General features: G+C 37.2%; 2 protein-coding genes across 13 annotated transcripts in view; one reads left to right on the top strand and one right to left on the bottom strand.

Moving 5' to 3' along the window:
- Positions 1-3484, bottom strand: part of cep170aa (centrosomal protein 170Aa) — a 43919-nt gene extending 40435 nt beyond the window's left edge. For 4 of the 12 annotated variants that reach the window (XM_051917871.1, XM_051917873.1, XM_051917875.1 and 1 more), the window contains exon 1: positions 3279-3482. The gene's annotated coding sequence lies outside the window, so the exon portion shown is untranslated. Of the gene's footprint in view, positions 1-3278 lie in introns of all 12 variants that reach the window. The other 8 variants (XM_051917880.1, XM_051917886.1, XM_051917881.1 and 5 more) reach the window with 3 other exon arrangements.
- A 257-nt stretch (positions 3485-3741) lies between these two features.
- sdccag8 (SHH signaling and ciliogenesis regulator sdccag8) overlaps positions 3742-18540 on the top strand; it is a 44448-nt gene continuing 29649 nt past the window's right edge. Inside the window, exons 1-13 of the mRNA XM_051917894.1 lie at positions 3742-3955; positions 4293-4439; positions 4623-4711; positions 5057-5173; positions 5345-5470; positions 5687-5776; positions 5872-5936; positions 6326-6517; positions 7541-7679; positions 7812-7964; positions 9382-9516; positions 10291-10407; positions 10593-10735. Coding sequence (XP_051773854.1) covers positions 3892-3955; positions 4293-4439; positions 4623-4711; positions 5057-5173; positions 5345-5470; positions 5687-5776; positions 5872-5936; positions 6326-6517; positions 7541-7679; positions 7812-7964; positions 9382-9516; positions 10291-10407; positions 10593-10735 — 1577 coding nt within the window. The 5' untranslated portion in view covers positions 3742-3891. The remainder of the gene's footprint in view (positions 3956-4292; positions 4440-4622; positions 4712-5056; positions 5174-5344; positions 5471-5686; positions 5777-5871; positions 5937-6325; positions 6518-7540; positions 7680-7811; positions 7965-9381; positions 9517-10290; positions 10408-10592; positions 10736-18540) is intronic.

The raw sequence follows: 18540 nt of genomic DNA, 5'->3' as shown, positions 1-18540 counted from the left end.
TGGGCAGAAAATGAGGCCAAAGCAGTAAAACGCTGAGAAAGCAAATTTGGGGATGCTGTAAAAGTACCATATGGCCATGAGAACTAGACATCTCATCAGCATGTGGCAGCAGGAAGAAAGATCCATCATTAATCCAAATCTAATACACTTGTGACTAGACCTATCAGAAACAACAAAATGTGTCCGTTGGGTGGTAATAAACATGCATAATGACATACTTGACCCAATAGACCTACTTATGCAAACCGACAACCAATAAATGTTTCTGACTAAGGGGAATTTCTGCAGCATGTTCAGACGCCAAATCAGAATTACAACGAGCTATTTTTTGTGTGAATTAAACTACCATTTAAGATCAGTAAGTAAGACTTCAGTAAGATTTTTTATTATGTTTTTTAAAGACATATGTTATGCTAACAAAGCCTGCATTTATTTGATCAAAAATACAGTAAAACACATTGTAAAATTTAAATTTAATTTTCTATTTTAAAATATAATTTATCCCTGTGATGATGACAAAGCTGAATTTTCAGCAGCCATTACCTCAGTCTTCAGTGTCACATGATCCTTCAGAAACACTTCAAAACACTGCGTTCATAGTCATCCAGTTTGAAATGTTGACTACAAACACAGAAGTATTTCAGATTTCCAATCACAGGCATTTTCTCCAATTGTTTGCAGCCTTTAGCCACTGCCTACAATTCACGGGATCCTTCACCGGGAACTGAAAATAACTCACTCCTGCTAGAAGTTTTATCTTTGAATTCTTGCACCTAGGAACAATAAACACCATTATAACTAAAAGTTTAGTATTTCCCACTAAAGCAAGGTGGTATTTGCATATCCATAGCAGACTGGTGCCCAGTGCATTATGGGTGTTGAAGTTTTCCTACGTATTTGGCAAAAGGAAAGACAACAATAATAAAACAATTGTTTTGCCTTTCTACTGCACAGGCAACCAAATTTTATTGAAAGCCCATTTTGCCTCTGTATACCTACTGTATGCTAAACTGTGTTTAGAAACGTTTACCCATTATACACCTTTAGGCATCTACTGCACTTCAATTACCAGTTACAATCAGTAGACCAGATATAAGCTGGGGACAACAAATAATGGAGCACAAATACAGGTCAGAACTAAAGAGCAGGATTAAGCTAGCCAGTGGGCATACAGAATCCAGGCTGGCCTGAAGATGACGCAATAGTCTGATCATCACACATAGACAGCCATTTATATGGATTTACAATGTAGCGCTGATAGGCATGAGTCCCAACAAAAAGCTTACGATATTAAATTTTAAAAATACATATGCAAGGTAATTGTGTAAGGTTTATTAAGAATGATCACTTATATACTAATTCTCTGATAATATAATGGACTGCGAGCATGTGATTCTCTCCGTCTTCTTTGTAAATCCACATTCAGTTGTTACTTCCGTTTAACAACAGGAAGCTCACTGGATTGGTCAGTCAACATGATCCAACTGAGGATGTGATGCTGACTTATAAATAATTAATGATTTGGGGCCCGGGGTTCACAAAAGAAAGATTTTCTTGTGAAAGCCCCAGACTCAGTGATATGTTTTGGTCTAGGTCTAGGATAGTTGTTGCATTTTCTCTTTTAGTGGATTTAAGCTCTGAGTCAGACATACCCTGATGTCTTATGAGCCATAAAACATACCATAAGAATATTAAATTAATTCCGTTCAAATATCTGTTTTTCTTTGTTTCAGCGTTTTCTTTGTTTTATTATCTCAAGAGAAGAAATAATTAAAAGGCAGTCAACAACAACAACAACAAAAAAAAGCCCTGCCACAACAGTCTACTGTTGCTGTGACATTACAGTGACAACTTTGCATTTTAGAACCCAAAAAAGATGGATTAAAAACAGGATCTGGACCACAAACACCTAGTTCATAACCTAGATTGAAATACTGAGGGGAAAGTTGCAGATTATTCAATCAAAATACACTAGAGGAAATGTGCAAAGCAATAACAGTTACACCCAAAAACAAAAAAGACGACAAGGGTAAAAGTAAACACACCCTGCCCATAACTTAATGTTGTATAATTTCTGTTATCACTGTTTGACACTAATTTTTTTGATATTGAAATTAAGTATGGGTAGCTAAATGATTCAATAAAATCGGTTGCAAAATCTTACAGCAGTTTAGAAAAAGGACTAATTTGTCAAATCAATTATTTTTTGTTCCTTTACAGATATTAGATAATGAAACAATTAAGCAGGGTCAAACTAAAGGCATACAACTTTGGTCCTGCAGAAAGAGGTGGAGACTACAAGGAAAACAGCAATTCATTTAACCCGCTCACGAATTCAAATAACAACTGAAATGCTCACATTTATGGACATTGAATATGTCAGTATTATACCCGAAAATGCTAAGTAGGCAGCTCAACTCACTAGGTTTTGAGAGACAGTCTCTTTTAGGTTTCTAGTCTCAATAACATACTTATAGCAAACTCTGGGGAAGAAACAAATACCACAGCTATTAATCTACATCATTTAGTAACAACTCCTATTACATAGGACAATTTACTGTTAAAAAGACTGGCTTTATTGACACTATACAGTTTTTCTCTAAAACTAGATGTAGCAAACATTTAATAACAAGGTATAAACATTTTGCAGCGTTGAAAAGTGTCATTAACACTGTAATCAAAATATATGTAGGCCAGATGTAGCAGAACAAAACAAGAGCCTTTGTCAAAACAAAGGATTCTGCGCAGTGCCCTTCAGAGTGTACAGCAGCACCCGGCGAATCATCCACATCTCTTACACATCCGACTTACAGTACTGAATTATTGTTGTTTTTGATGGTCCGCTGCGTTTGCGAACAAATATTACGATACTAAGCAAGATGCCATGCGTTTGGGCGAACTGGTGACCAGTGCTCGTGTCCTCTTCGTGCACCATAGTCAAACTCACGATTATATTTAATACACAAATTAATACCTCCGTGTATTCGAATATCAATGAAGTAACGCGAGCTTTAGGACGCATAGCGTATGCAAAACACACATAACGACATGCGGTGTTCGTGCTAGTGTATTCATTCAATATGACAGAACTGGCTAGCAGTGTCCTGCTCTTACATTTACGGTATCCTCCTGACCACACGATAAGATCAGATCACAGGAAACGCGTGCAAAATCCGTTTAACACGAACATATGGATTTTTACGCTAGCTTTATTATACATGCCGTATTGTTTTGTGCATTAAATATAAGAATGGCTCTTTATAAAAATGCTCACTCACCCTTGCTCTTCTTTTCGCTGTCAGTTTTATCCCAGGCTTCAATGCAGCAGCTAAACGGTTTTTGTAGCCAAGCCCAGTGTGTATCCCCACGTCTCCTATTTTCCTCAGTTGCTCAGCAGCAATAACGTTATTCCTAACAAATAGCGGCGACATACGGCAGCCTGAAATCAGGCAAGTAGGACAGCGTTTGCAGTTCCAACACAGTCCGGTGGGCGTGTCCTCGTACAATTACTGACGTATAAATCTTTTATAGATTATTTATTTTTGTTGTTGTTGTTTATTTATAATGTACCTTGGACGTAAATATATTTTTTTTACAATAATAAGATTTTTTTGACAGTGAACGATCAGTACAATAACATCGTGGGTAGCGGAAATGCCCGTCTTGTAGTTTTTTACTCCACTAACCTAGTCAATTTGACGTCTTAAAAAACTACAAGTTCCGGTTGTCTTTGCGTGGTTTACGGAAGAGCACTTCTGCCATGCAACCGTTGACGTCTTTTTGGACGTCGTTCATTGATAAGATACTCTACACTTTCAGTAACATTGAGCCTGAGAAATTGTGTGGAATATTCACAAACATTTTTGGCTTTATTACGCGTTTCAGGCAACAATGAAACCGTCCTTGGACTCAGACGAGGAGGAGGAATTAGGAGCATTACAGAAGACATTGAGAGGTGATGTTTTTATAGATAGAACAGATGATGCTGCGTTTCAGCCTAGTGTTGCTCTCCACAAAACTGTAATATTGAAAATAATACTACAGAAAGCAAATTATGCAACGTCACCAGTTTATTTACATTTTAAGTGACCCTCTGACAGGGTATTGAACACTGGCAGCAAGATCCTTTGTTTTTGTGTAATATAACTTAGTAAACCACAGAAAATAACACAATTAGATACACAAATACTCAAGCTTGTTACTACACATGTGATGCATTATAGGTTACCTAAGTCATCTTCTGTATTCTTAAGCTATAAAATCAATGTATTTGTGTGATTTCACTGTTTAAGAGCGTGCCAACCGCAGTATCCAGCACCTCTCCAGCATGTTGGCCAGCCACAGCTCTGACTCTGAGTCTTCAGAACCAAAGCAACAGCAGGAGATGCTCAGTCCTCTGCTGCAAAACCCCTGTATGCCAGTTCAACAGAGTGAAGCAGGTACAGATTATGCTGGAAGAATATTACTTTTCTGATAAATCATCATTATGAAGGGCTTTTTGCCATCCTGCTGATTTTAGTTGTGTATTAAAATCCAGTTTATGCAGAGATATTCTGGATGAGAAGCCTTATTTTTGTGTGCAACTGCTTTGTTATTATTTTTTTGTTTTTTTTTTTTCTCAGTCAATCAGCTGCGTTCCTTGCTGCAAAAGCAGTCCAAAGATGCAAATGTTCAATCACCATCTCCTTCTAAGAGGAAATTGGCAGGAAAGGTACTCTGGTTATTGTTTATTGCTTAATTCGGGGTTTAAGTTGGTGAAAAGCTAATTATTACTTAAATCATAAAAATGTAAAATTAAAAATAAATATTTTTAAAATGAAAAAGTCAAAATTAAACTTACCAAAAAATGCATTAAAATGTTATTTGCTCATGTATTATATTATATTAGTTTGTAATATGTTTAATAATTATAATGTGTAATAATTATTTATATATTTCATTCAATTATTTATATATATTTCATTATTTTTATCGCTTTTATTTATACCTTGCACAATGTTAACGTTACGGTGTACTTAAAAATCTAATATGGGACTAATTTAATTGTGCTGTCTAGCAAAGAGTCACAGATGAGGGCAGTAGCAGTCTGCCTGGTGTTCACGACTTGGTTCCCATCATCCACAATCAATCTGAGTACATTCAGCATCTGGAGGCTGAGGTCAAGTTCTGCAAGGTCAGTCCTGTTAATTAACATGAGATATTATCAGTGAACCCTGTGGCTTGATAATGGGGGGATTCCCCAGATAAAGCAAGTAGTTTTCAACTGGTCATGTGATTGCATTTATTTTGCACTTCGACTTTAAGGTAGTTGTAATTGTGTGTTTGTGTTGTTTCCTTTCTAAAGGATGAACTCCTTGGAATGAAACAGAGAGTGAGAGTGGTAATCGTGGAGAATGAGAAGCTACATGAGGAGCTTAAAGGAAAGGCGGTTGAAGACACTCTTAAAGAATACACATTTGTAGACAGCACGGTACTCTTTTCCTTGAGGCTTTTTGTTATGGTGCTGATAGAAATGGCAAATGTGACACTATAATGACACAATTTATGAAAATAGCTTGCAGTCTGAATACACATACAATATAGACTTTTTGTATTGTTTTAAATATATGCATAGGATTCTGTCTCGATGTCTCATATACTGTGATTTTTATTTTGTTGCCTGTGTCCTCTATTTGATCATTTTCAGTTAAACATGGAACACACACCAGAAAAGACTTCAAAGCAAAGACTTGGCTCCATTAATCAAGCTGAGGACCACAAGTGGAAGAAAGAAATGGTATTTGTGGTTAAACATTCATGTAGCTGAAAATGTGACATGAATAAATGAACTGAATATGCACCAAAAGTGTGATTTCCACCTCTTTCTCTAAGGAGCAGCTGAAGTGTCTCTATCAAGCACAAACTGAGACCCTGGAGGCTCAAGTGGTCTCCCTGAAGTAAGTGGGCTTCAATCAGTGGCCAAGCCTGAAATATTTTCTCACTCACTGAATCAGACCACACTAAAATACACTCTTACAATCTTATTGAATTACACATTTTATTCATTTGCATTGCTAAAAGGAACCAAAATGTCACATAAAATAAAATTTTAGCATGCATTCTGATTTGAAAGCACCTCCCTGATTATAAATGCCTATTGCTGAAAAAGTAGATTGCCGGAGTATAGGTTAATGTGCTTCATAGTGCTTCTTTTGCTCTTAACAACAGTTATTGTACTCATTGTGCATCTACATTATTTGTACTTTGATGCTGTCCACCAATAGAAACAGTCATATGATCAGTCATCATATATGCATAATGTAACAATCTGCATGGGTTTGTGTAGGAAAGACTTGGCGAGCATTCAGAAGGAATATGAGGAAACGAAAGAACGACTGAGGCACAAAGAAGCGATGGCTGTGGCGGCGGGCAGCGGTCAGCGTGTGGGTGGTCTGTGTCTGAAGTGTGCCCAGCATGAAGCGGTCCTGGCAGAGACGCACTCCAATGTCCATGTACAGAGCATTGAAAGACTCACTAAGTAAGTGTGTTTTTAGTGTTTTCAATCTAAGTATGAGTCTGAGACCTTAAATAATTATGTCATTCCGTTAGATATAGATTTCAAATAGAATAGTTAGGCTTTTTTTTTTTTTTTTGCCCATTTTTTTTATGTTAAAAAAGTTGGTGAGATTTTGTTTTTGAAAGATGTCTCTTATGCTCACCAAGGCTGCATTTATTTGATTGAAAATACAGTAATAACAGTAATATATTGAAAATATTATTGCAATTAATTAAAATATATATATTTTTTTATTTTAATGTTTTAAAAAGTAATTCCTGTGATGGCAAAGCTGAATTTTCAGCATCATTACTCTAGTCTTCAGTGTCACATGATCCTTCAGAAATCATTCTAATATGCTGATTTAGTGCTCAAGAATCTTTTATTATTATTATCAGTGAAATATATGTGTATTACCACATTTGTGCTGCTAAATATTTTTTTGGAAACTGATACATTTTTTTAAGAAATCTTTGATGAATACAAAGTTCAAGCATTTATTTGAAATAGAAATCTTTTGAAATCTTTACTGTCACCTTTGATCAATTTAATGGGTCCTTGCTGAATAAAAGTATTAATTTCTTTAAAAAAACATACTGACCCCAAACGATTTGAACAAAAGTATTTTATATTTTATATTCTAAAAAAATGTAAAAAATAATTTACAGATTGATTAAAAAATAAAATATTTGTTAGTTGCAGTCTGATATTCTTTATAAACCTGTTTTACAATTTGATTTTCAAACTCATACTGAATAACTTTACATGAGAAATGTTGATGTAGTAACTGCCTTGGAGCCAAACATCTGGGTTAATTAACACTGGTAGGCTCCTTTGACCACCTTTATTGATCTCTGATGATTCAGTCAATTATTGTTCCTCACAGCAAGGTTGAAAGAAGTCTTGACTGGTCATAAAGCTAATCTGCTGCTTTCCTGATTATGTGTCAGATCAATGCCTGCTTTCAGTATCCTGATGAGATGCCCGTGTTTGTGTCTTTGTTAGAGAGCGGGATGAGCTGATGACCGTGCTCTGCTCTCTAAGGGCCAGTCAGACTGAGGCCCAGCAGAGGGAGTGGGCAGCCTATCAGCAGGTCAAACATGCAGTGGAGATGGCAGAAGAGGCAAACCTGGAGAAGACAAAAGTGTGTGCCAAAATCATTTGGATATGAGTTATACTGCTTTGCATGATCATAAATGCTTATGGAGTACTGTGTAGACTAGAGATAGCTATAATCATTGACCTTGACCTTCGGTCTGTCTCTGTGTACCTACAGGCTCTGGTGCAGTGTGAGCACTTCCACAATGAGCTGACTAGACAGCGGGAGAGACTGGAGAGAGAGCTGGCATCTGAACAGGAGAAGATCTCCCAGGCCAGGGAGGCAGCGCGTTCAGAGAGCAAGAAAGAGAAAGAAGAGCTCGCCCAGACTGTTAGTTCCCTTACCATATTAAGAAATGTTTTCTTACTTTACATGTATGCTGATATATTCAACTCAACTGTCTATTATGACTGTCTATATTCACAAAGATTGGATTCTTTGACAAAGCTAGTTTATGCTGCCCTCTAGTGTAATTTTAATTGTGGCACAGAACTACAATTTTGACAGATGACTTCAGATTCAGTGCCCAATCATAGAGTTGTGCAGGTATGATGTCAGAACCAAGACTAATTCGCTACTGGTTCTCTTGAGATTTTCCTATGGGGTTTTATAATGGGGTTTTTTAATTTGCAAGTAAAATAAAGTGTTAAGTTACTTCACGATACTTGGATGTTTTGTTCTACAACGTAAATTGCACACACTCACACCCCAAATGTTCTTGTCTAGTAACTTACTAAAAACATACATTTTTAAAAATAAACATAACCGCTTCAAAATTTGCATTTCCAATATGGGTGTGTGTAATTTCCGTTGCAGATCAAAACATCCAAGTATCGTCAAGTTATGTTTACCACAGACCTTATTTTACTCATAAATATAAAAACCTATTGGAAAATCCAGAGTTTTTTTTCCAGGTTTTGACGTAATCTCTGCACCACTCTATTTTGCACTATTGTTTACTAATTATGAGAACTGAATTAAAGCTTCATGTTTAAACCAAACTGAAGAGAACCCCCATTATTTTTTGTTGTAGTGGTGTCTAAAAATCTGAGACCACTAGTGAGACCACTGTTTTGCATTCTTATATTTGCATTTACTTATTAATTTGGAAGACACTTTTATGCAAAGTGACTTACAAATGAGGAATACAAGCCTACTTTCTTTTTTTTTTCTAATCCAATACATTATTACATTTAAAATTGTAGTAATTACATAACAATTTGAATGAAAAGTTTAATCGAAAATTGTATTTCAGAATGTTGTATTATTTGGTTTGTGCCCCTTTTGCTTTAATGACCGCAGCACCTCAGCGGCATCTCCAGAAGTTTGTGTAAAACCACATGATCATTTTCTCCAGCATGATTTGAGATGATCCAAAGAGCATCTTGAGCTTCAATTATCTGCACAAAGAGTCACATGATCAATGTCATTAATTAACTTATTTTTCTTATTAACTCTAGTGCCTTAGAATTGTTTCTTTGTTTGAGAATTTTCACATTCTTAACACTTTGTTAATTTTTAGGTTTAAATATGTCTACAAAACTCAGATTTTAGTGTGGTCTCAGGGCTTTGAGCATTATACAGTACATACTCATTTTAAGTGTATAAATAGTCCTATACAGTAGTCCCAAAAGTTTTAGACACTCAAGCCATACAATTGCCATTGTATTTTATATAAAACATTATATTATAATATAGCTAATATCACTAATATAGCAAATATAATATTATTGTTCCAAACTGTAAGGTGACCAGCCTGTCTCAGAGAGTGGCTGAATTGGAGGGTCTGCAGGAGAGGGGAGAGAGAGACCGGAACTCTCTCAATGGCCAGCTGGAGGAAGCTTATAAAAAGCTCACTGCACAGGAAATGGACAGCAGCAAGGTAAAGCCCACTGTAAAACCTTCTCCACAACAGTCAAAGATTGCATAGAATTTCAAATGATTTGGTGGTGATAGTGTTATTTAGGGAGTCCAGAGGCCAGGGTATACTTCATGTCTGCGTCATCTAGTGGATTTTGTTTTCAAGCGCTCAATTCGCACGTTCACCCTTCTAGTGATAAATTATGTCATGTGGACTGTCACGGAATGCAGACGGCCGAAGTATTCTTTAGACTTAAGATTTGATCCCAAGCATTTTGAGAAAGCAAAGCTACTTAATTTTTTTGGTAATGTTAGAGTGAGTGCTTTCAATTTCACTTACATAATGTTATTTATTTTTGAGTAAAACAAGATATTTAGCAAGGAAAAATTTAGTACAGGACTTTTTGTTCTTTGGATTAACTTGCACCTGATAAATCATTCACAATAAGATTAGAAGGCATAAGAAGCAAATGGTGTCAGTTTTGCTTTTAGGTTCAACATTTATTTTAGTGCCATGTTTTGTCTTACTTCATATAGGTTAATTGGTACAGTCATCTTTGTATGGAAAATGTCTAGGCACTAGATGGCAGTAGAACTATATTATTAGCAAAGCTAATGAAGTTGATGCATCAAAAGCTCTAGTAGAAGTTTATAGAGCCGTCAGAAAGACGCAGCCTACATCTCCTCAATAAATCAGTATAGAATGTGTGAATTAACTGTTTTCTCCTGAAAAGAGGACAGGAGTATTGAAACTTACCTTGGATTTTGCATTAAGCCGCATGTGTGCTTGTGTCAGGTATGTGCGGAGCTACGTTTTCTGTTGAGCCAGGCCCAGCTAAAGAAAGAGGATGCAGAGAGAGAGGTGAGGGACATCAGCTCTAAACTGGGCCGCCAACTAGAACTGGTTGAGCAGGTAAGAGAAAAAATTTTTAATCAAAAATTTTGCAATTCACAGTGTTACTGGTATAAATGGGTATTTACTTTATATGTGCAAAAAAATAAAACAGCCATTTTTAAAAGTTTTGGTGAACGATAAGGAAGTGTTTTAATGCCAAAATGAATAATCGCTTGGTCTCTCTCTCCTCTCATGGGGTTCAGGAAGTACAGAAGTTGGGTGTGGAGCTGAGCGGTTACCGGCAGCGTTTGGAGGAGGCCCAGAGGGCAGAGGGCCGAGCCCGGGCGGAGGCAGCCGGCCTGGCTGAGGGGCTAAGCCGCGCCCAGCGCCAACTGCACCTCACCAGGTAACCCCCTTAATCCTATTACATGCCACAACATTGCGCCCGTCCACTGGCCCCAGTGCAGTGCCAGCACGCCGGCAGGAGGGCACCCGCACTTTATTAAATCGCCACTAGCCACCGGCTGCCACCGCCACAGTCCACCACGCACCAGGAGAACAGGGCCGGAGAGAGGGGCACATACTGTCTCTCTCGATTACATCACTCAATTTAAAACTAAAATCAGTTAAGACTTCTGATAGGTTTTCTCTTAAGAACTTTATTAATAATCTGACGTTATTTGTGTAATTCAGTATGGAGTGAGTAGTGCATATGTGGCATCTCATACATTTATACATTTTCCACATATGTACACATTTCACTCATATTCGTATCCATGATAATGAGCTGGCATTAAACATAAATATATTTTGGTTGTTAAATTAAATTCACACCATTTAATTAAATCAAAAGCAGACCCTCTATGTGGAGCTATCACCATTTTTTTTTTTTATCTGAAGATATTACAGCAAAGATGTTGTCTTATGAATCAACGCCACCTTTTGTGTTGAATGCTTGTTGTCATGTGATCAAGCTTTGGACTTCTAATTTTGAATTTTATGTGCGTCTTGTAAAAATCTCCTCAAACTTTGATGAAAATTGTACCAGAGAAGGTGATAAGCGAATAAACAGTGTTTTTCAGTAACATTTGTTCAACTAATCCCAGCTTATTAGAAAGCAAATAGATTATAGCTCCAGATTAGGAAGAATAGATCACATTTAACACCTCCCTCCCTTATTATTATATATGAGAGAGAAAGTTTTTGGCACAGAAAGACACTTACATTCCCGTTAGATGCAATTTAACAGTTTACAGATCATTACTATAAATTAGAGTTACTGCCAGCAAAGCCCAAAGGAACATTCTTTATCTTTATTTTTTTTTAAATTGCTTTATATATAGTGGCCCCAAAAAGAATTTGGACACTGAAGTCACTTAAAAATTTGTGAATGTCATTGCATTAGATCCAAATTTTCAAACAACATGTCATCTGCAAACAATCATGCTAGACGCTTTTCTCAGAACTAACTTTTTTTTTTTTTGCAATTTTTGCAGTTACTTTTAATTAGCTGGTATCAATAAGATGATTTTAGTGGATGTATGAAGTCACTTCCCCTCAAGTTTACACAGGTGTCTGTAAAGTCACCAGTCAAAAAGGATTTAGTTGTCACCTGTTTTACAATAAGTAAAATTATGCTGAAAATAACTGTTACATATAACCATGCATTTTATTCAGAAACTGGACAGTACTCCATTAATCAAAGAGATGTAATTCTGAGATATACTACGATTCAAAAGTTTGGGGGCAGTAATTGTTTTAAAGAATTCATTCTTTTATTCAGAAAGGATGCCTTAAATTGATAGAAAGTGACAGTAAAGACATGTATAATGTTACAAAAGATTTCTATTTCAAATAAATGCTGTTCAGAAATTCCCCCCAAAAATGTATCGCAGTGTCCACAAAAATATTAAGCAGCACAACTGTTGTCAACATTGATTATAATATGAAATGTTTCTTGAGCACCAAATCATCATATTAGAATGATTTCTGAAGGATCATGTGACACTGAAGACTGGAGTAATGATGCTGAAAATTCACAGACCCCAAATTTTGAACGATACTAGTTCATATTATATTGTATATTAGCGTATATATTATATCCACTGACAAGCTGACCCACACACAGTATTTATTTATTGGTTTATAGACAAAGCTAAATTGAATTCTTGCCAAGTACCCTCTGGAACCTGGTGTATATTTTCCCCTAGTTAGGAATCATTGCCTGTTTGGGCTTTATGACATTTCTATGCCCATTGAATGATGACCCACAATGAAGCCATCCATTTCCATGTTTTCGTGGATGTGTCCTACCCCTGCGGTAAGCGTAGGCAGTGCTGAAGCCTCAGTGGGTTTGAATGGCACTGGGGTCTCCATTCCTCTGGAGGAAGTGGAGATTTTACAGCATCTGCCACAGAGCCGCACAGCTGCAGAGGAGGGACAGCATCTGTTCACAAGGGAATTCAGTACTTAAGTATTAAGACTCGGTCATGTATTGTTTATAAATTACCATAAAGATGCATGCTGTTGCAGAAATATTAGTGAATAATTCGAGTCATTTGTTTACATTTGGAAAAGTACCACTGTGCATGAAAACGATCCAGATGGTTTTTATGGAGTATAGATTATTTGCAACAGCAGGTCTAGACAAACTCTTGCATTTGATGTTATTACACAGCAGATGAATGTAGTCCTGCATTGTTAGTTCAGTACACCTTTTTAATGTACATTTATTATCGTGTAGACACTGTAGTTTGGTCTATGCTATGCATTTTTTTTGTCTTGATCTATTAATTCGTTCAGAAAACAGAAAAATGTAATTCATCTAAACAATAACTTGAATACACCTCCTCTGTGATGATGTTTTCAGTTTCTGAATTAAACTTCTTTTTGATATGTTGGACATAAATTCAAAAATGTCAAGCTAAAACCACCCTGTGGTCACAATGATGAAAAAAGTCTGAAATTTTTTGACATTTTGACATTCTTTGCCATAATTTTGTATTATTATTTCTATAAAAGATTGAGTCGTAGCAAAACAGTTTTCACTAATTTACAATATTAATAGTATTTAGAAGAACTTGCTTCACCAAATTTTGTTCTCTAAATCAGTCAAAAAGACTTCCTTTGGTGTAACCAACAAATAGAAAGCCATTTGCTGTCATGTGACAAGAAATTCACAAAAATAAATAAATAAATAAATAAATAAAAGGACCCTTAAAGCTTTGTGCCAAGGTCAGTAAGTCTTGCAAAATACTGTATAATCTGACCTCTTCATGACTTAGGCTGTGTACATTCTTAAATGTATGGGAAATGTATTATTTTTTTACTTAGTTTTTTAATGTATGAAACACATTTCTTTGTACTTTACACATGCACTGTGAACTAGATTTTATTATCATTTTATTATCATTTTATTGACTGTGTCATAGAGGCTGACAGAGATGAACAGATTATTTGCTTGTAATGTCCATGTGATGCTTATCTATTTATAAGTTTTATTTCTGGTGTAATCAGAGATTTAGTTGTCTTTGATAACTTTTTGTTGTTGATTTATTGAAGACATTTTTGTGTGAATATATTACAGCGGATCACTTTCAAGGGGTGCAGTCCATAATTCTGTTTTTTGATCAGAGCATTATTGAAATGTAAGATTTTGTGGCGATTAAATGAGGCCGAATTAGCATAAAAAAAAGCTCGGGCAGGATGCTGGCCTTTAAACGCTCTCTGCTTCTTCTAGATGAGGCAACAAAATGGCCTGCTGAAGATCAGAGTGGTTAAGCTGCTGACAGGCCCTGCTTTTGGCAGCAGAGAGTCTTTTAGCCACTGTATGCATGGTGTGGATGTGGACTGCCAGGGCAGGTTCTTTGGGCCAGGCGTAGTGCACAGATGCAGCAGACATCTGTGCATTCTTTTTCTTTTCCTTGAGGCTAATCCCTCTTTTTCCCATCTCTCTGTTGTCTTTACTCTCCTACGCCACCTTTGCATGTACATAAACACATGTGTACCGACCTGCAGGGAGACCCTGTGACTGAGCAGACCAGGGGATGGTCATGTGGGGACCCTCTCTGTGTCACTTCCCCTTTGGTGGGTGCTCATACAATCAGACCCTCTGAAGCCAGACTTTGACTTTTCCCGTACTCGTCTCACAGCTTGGATGATCACAGCTCCCACCAAACGGATGGGCAAAGCAGTTGTCTTTTGGTTTTTTCTGTTTTTTCTTTCGCTCTGGCCCCCAGGCCCCCCGTGCACATGCTGGGGAGGGCCGGCGGCTCCAGTATTGGATCATCAGCCAGCTGTGCGCTGGGCAGCAGAGGATCTATCATAATCCTGCCGCTCTGTTCTCTGCCTTCTGACGGCTTTGAGCCCAGGCTTTATTCGGTTTGTTTGTTTGCTTTTGTGCGCTCGTGCCTTTTTGTCATCCCTCCCCCACTCCTTCCTTCTCGTGCACCCACCCTCCCACCTCTCCCAACATTCGGCAGACCCCATAGGGTGTGAAAATAAAGAGAGAAAAATGTGCGACGGTAAAAAAAAAAAAAAGTTGCGTTGTTTTGCCATGCCGCTTTACCAGCCGCAACAGATTTTCCCCTTTGCTTTTCTGTGTTTGCTGGAGTTCACTGTGGTTTTGGAACATGACACAGGGGCTCGCTTTGTTCCAAATTCCCTCTCTTCTTCAGCAACACAAAATTTTGCAAGCAAGCGGCGACGCTGGCAGCGGGGCTTGAAGTTTTGATCCAACAAGAACCATGTTGCGGTTTGTAAAGGAGAACCTTCAGGCATAAGTATGGATCTGAAAAGTAGGAAATATTCACAACTTCTCTGTCGAGAGCTTAGCAGAGAACCTGGCCCTCTGCGCACAGTAAACCCTCATACTCGAAGCTACATCCACCATATTGGCTAGTGATTGGTTAATCGGCGCTGTTGTGAGAGACAGAGAATTACAAGAAAAAAGCCTGCTAGAAGTTTTTGGGGATATGAAATGATCAGCCTTGTTTCTCTTTGGCTTATCTTTGTATGTGAAGTGGAATTATTTGAGCAAAAAAACTCTCCATGGTGCTTGATTGTCCACATCAGTAAGGCCTCATTGTGAGCTGTGAGGGAATCTGGCTTATATTGACATCTGTGCTGTTGCTGTGGACATTTCCAGACATTTTGCTTTTTTTAACTTTTGTTTTGTAAGAATTTCAGTGACATGGTGATTTTTGTCCTGTCTATTAATTCATTCAAAAACCATTTAAAAGAAAGAGAGAGAAAAAAACAAGGGCTTGAATGCACCTCTTCGATTATAAGCGTTTTCATTTTGATATTATTTGAGGGGCATAAAGATAAAAATGTGAGAGTGATACAACTGATATTATAATAAAGAAAAAAAAAATCCTCATTAAAAGATTGAAATTTCTTACAAGAAAAAAGTATCTTAAAATATCAGATAATTTAACCTTTTTAGGGCAAGGTTAGTTCAGTTTGTAAAGTGTCATGTTGTGTGACTCCCCAAAAATGTAATTTTTTTAAAAATTAATAATTCATTATTTTTATTAGAAAATACCTTAGTTAAAACATTAAAAACTTTATATATTTAATTTTGAAAATGATTAAGATCTGTACACTCACATGTAAGGAAATTCTGAGTACTTTTTACTTGATGGTTACACCACATTTTTATTAAATTTAAACTTTTTTTTATACATGAAACCAACATTAATAAAAAGAGTATTAATATATTTATTATATTTTTATATAAAATTTATATATAATATATTTTTTATCAACATTAATAAAAACTTGGCAAGTTTTTTTTTTTTTTTTTTGTCATGGACAGTTTTGTATGTCATTGACCCAGAACTTGTCTGGTTTTTGGGGTCTGTCATTGACTCGTCCTCTCACTAAGTTCTTGTACAAACTAGCCAACAAGAACCGTGAGACCAACTGCAGTGTTGGCATTAAAAAAGTTGTTCATCCCACCCCAGAATTCCATTAAACTTTGCACGCCTCCCTGCTTTCCCTCGGCCGAGTGTGAGCACGTGGAGGATGACAATCCCCTGAAAGGTGGAGAATCGGAAAATGAATAAAAGAGTGAGCAGATGCAGCCCCACGCCAGAGGGAGGCTGCCGCGGTGAGCAAAGTCTGCCGTGCCACCAAACTGCTGCAAACCAAGTCGGCGGGAAGCGCATGTACCATCCGACAGCAAATAAAAGAGCGTAGCCCGCCGCCCCTTGTCAGAAGTAGTAGCGAACGAAATGGGGGCCGCCGCCAGCCACGAGAAGCCGTGTTAACGCTTTGGGGTGAGTGCGGGCACGGGCACTGGCAGGTAGCGGGGCGGTGTGCACGGTGCTGGGCGGCAGCCATCTTGTTGGGGGAGCAGATGGCGATGGGGCATGGAGGGGAGGGGCTGCTTAGCAGAACTAATCAGACAGTAACGGATGGGGCAGCTGGGACCGCTGCCGGCCATGCGGGAGAGTGCCGGCGAGCCGCCCAGTGAGTGTCATGATGTTGACAGTGGTGTGCCCGTTGGCCTGGGATGAGACCTTGCCACGTCTTCACGCCTCGCCGGCAGGGCTGCTGGCCTCCGGCTCCTCCTCCACTTCACACGGCAGAGGGCAAGAAGAGGGCTTTTGTCTTCTCAGCGTCTTAGAGACGACATTGCGGTGTTAGACTTAGTTCACCTGGGTCACACGGTGTAGCCATGTTACAAGCTTAATTGGTCCAGAAGTTGGTCCATCAGATATCAAGTGATACTTTATGATTGAAATTTGGCTATATTGTATGTTTGACTCATACTTAAAACCTCATCTTTTTTGCGATTGATAAACAAAATTACTTATCCATTTTTCCACATTAATTTAACATATTTTATGAACAAATTAATTAATCTCTCAGTGAAAATCATATCATAATTTATTGCACAAGCCAGTAAGTTAAAAATTGAAGATTCACTCTAGAATAGTGGAATAAAGTACTAAAGAACTTGTTATTGAAAAGCATGTAGAATATGAATACCAAACTCTGTGTGTTTGTGTAATATTTGCATCGATCAGCAGTGATTTCTCCCCTCCCCTTCTTGTCCATGCATTATGTTTCTCCACTGGCCTATAAGACCAGATGCAATGCCAGAGGCTATGCCCCTCAACCAAGCAAGCCCTCAACTCATTGCCAGCAGTTTGCTCCATTATTTAACAGTGTAACCAAGTTCAAGGCAATTACATATGTGTCATTTATTTACAGGCCCCTAAGAGGACAATATAGTGTACACAAGAGAACACACACTCTCGTTTTGAATACTGCGGCTACAGCTAGTTGTGTTTGCCAACAGAATGCATATGTTTGAAACATTGTGCAATTTGCACAGAGGGGAAAATATGTCCAAACATGGCACATACTTTCCTTTAAAAGATGAGCATTGACAGTTACAATGACTGCGATTGTAAAGTTGCTAAATTAAAGAATTCTTCATATTTGGTAGAAATGTTTCACTGAATATTGTTAAGCAGCTATGACATGTCACTACTACAGTTACTGTTATTTTGGTGTGTGATAATTGTGGTGATTTAATGATCAATTATCATTTCTAAAGTAATACCCAATATAACATAATTATGGTAACACATGCATTCATTCCTTAAAAAAAAAAAAAGATCTTGAGATATTTTCAGTTGTAGCAATCCAGAAAATTAATTTGTAATTGGTCCCTACAGTTACATTTTATGGTTTGAGGATATGTTTGTAAATATGAATATGAATTGTGTGTTGTGAATTCAATATTTCAAATAAGCCTTTTAAAAAGTTTGGGGTTCGAAATTAATACTATTATTCAGCAGGAATACATTAAAATGACCAAAAGTGGCAGTAAAGACATTTATAATGTTACAAAAGATTTCTATTTCAAATAAATGCTGTTTTTTTTTACTTTATATATCAGAGAAACCTGAAAAAATGTATCCTAGTTTTCCACAAAAATATTATCAGCACACCTTTTTTTTTTAAAACATTGATAATAGTAATATACATTAAAATCAGTTAAATTAAATTGCAGTAATTCACAAGCTGTGTTGAGCATAAGAGACCCAAACTTTTGAATGGTAGTGTATTTGATACATTCTTTATCTTATCCTTGTGTGAAAAATCATAAATTGCAAATCAAACTACTTGTCAGAGCAAATATTTTTACCGGTGAAGTTATAGTCAGAAAGTTTCAGCCCTTCATTATATTCATGA

Source organism: Ctenopharyngodon idella, chromosome 13 (genome assembly GCF_019924925.1).
Source record: "Ctenopharyngodon idella isolate HZGC_01 chromosome 13, HZGC01, whole genome shotgun sequence".
In the NCBI taxonomy this organism is placed as follows: domain Eukaryota; kingdom Metazoa; phylum Chordata; class Actinopteri; order Cypriniformes; family Xenocyprididae; genus Ctenopharyngodon; species Ctenopharyngodon idella.
Note: the sequence above shows the minus strand (reverse complement) of the source record. Positions and strands in the feature narration are given on the sequence as shown.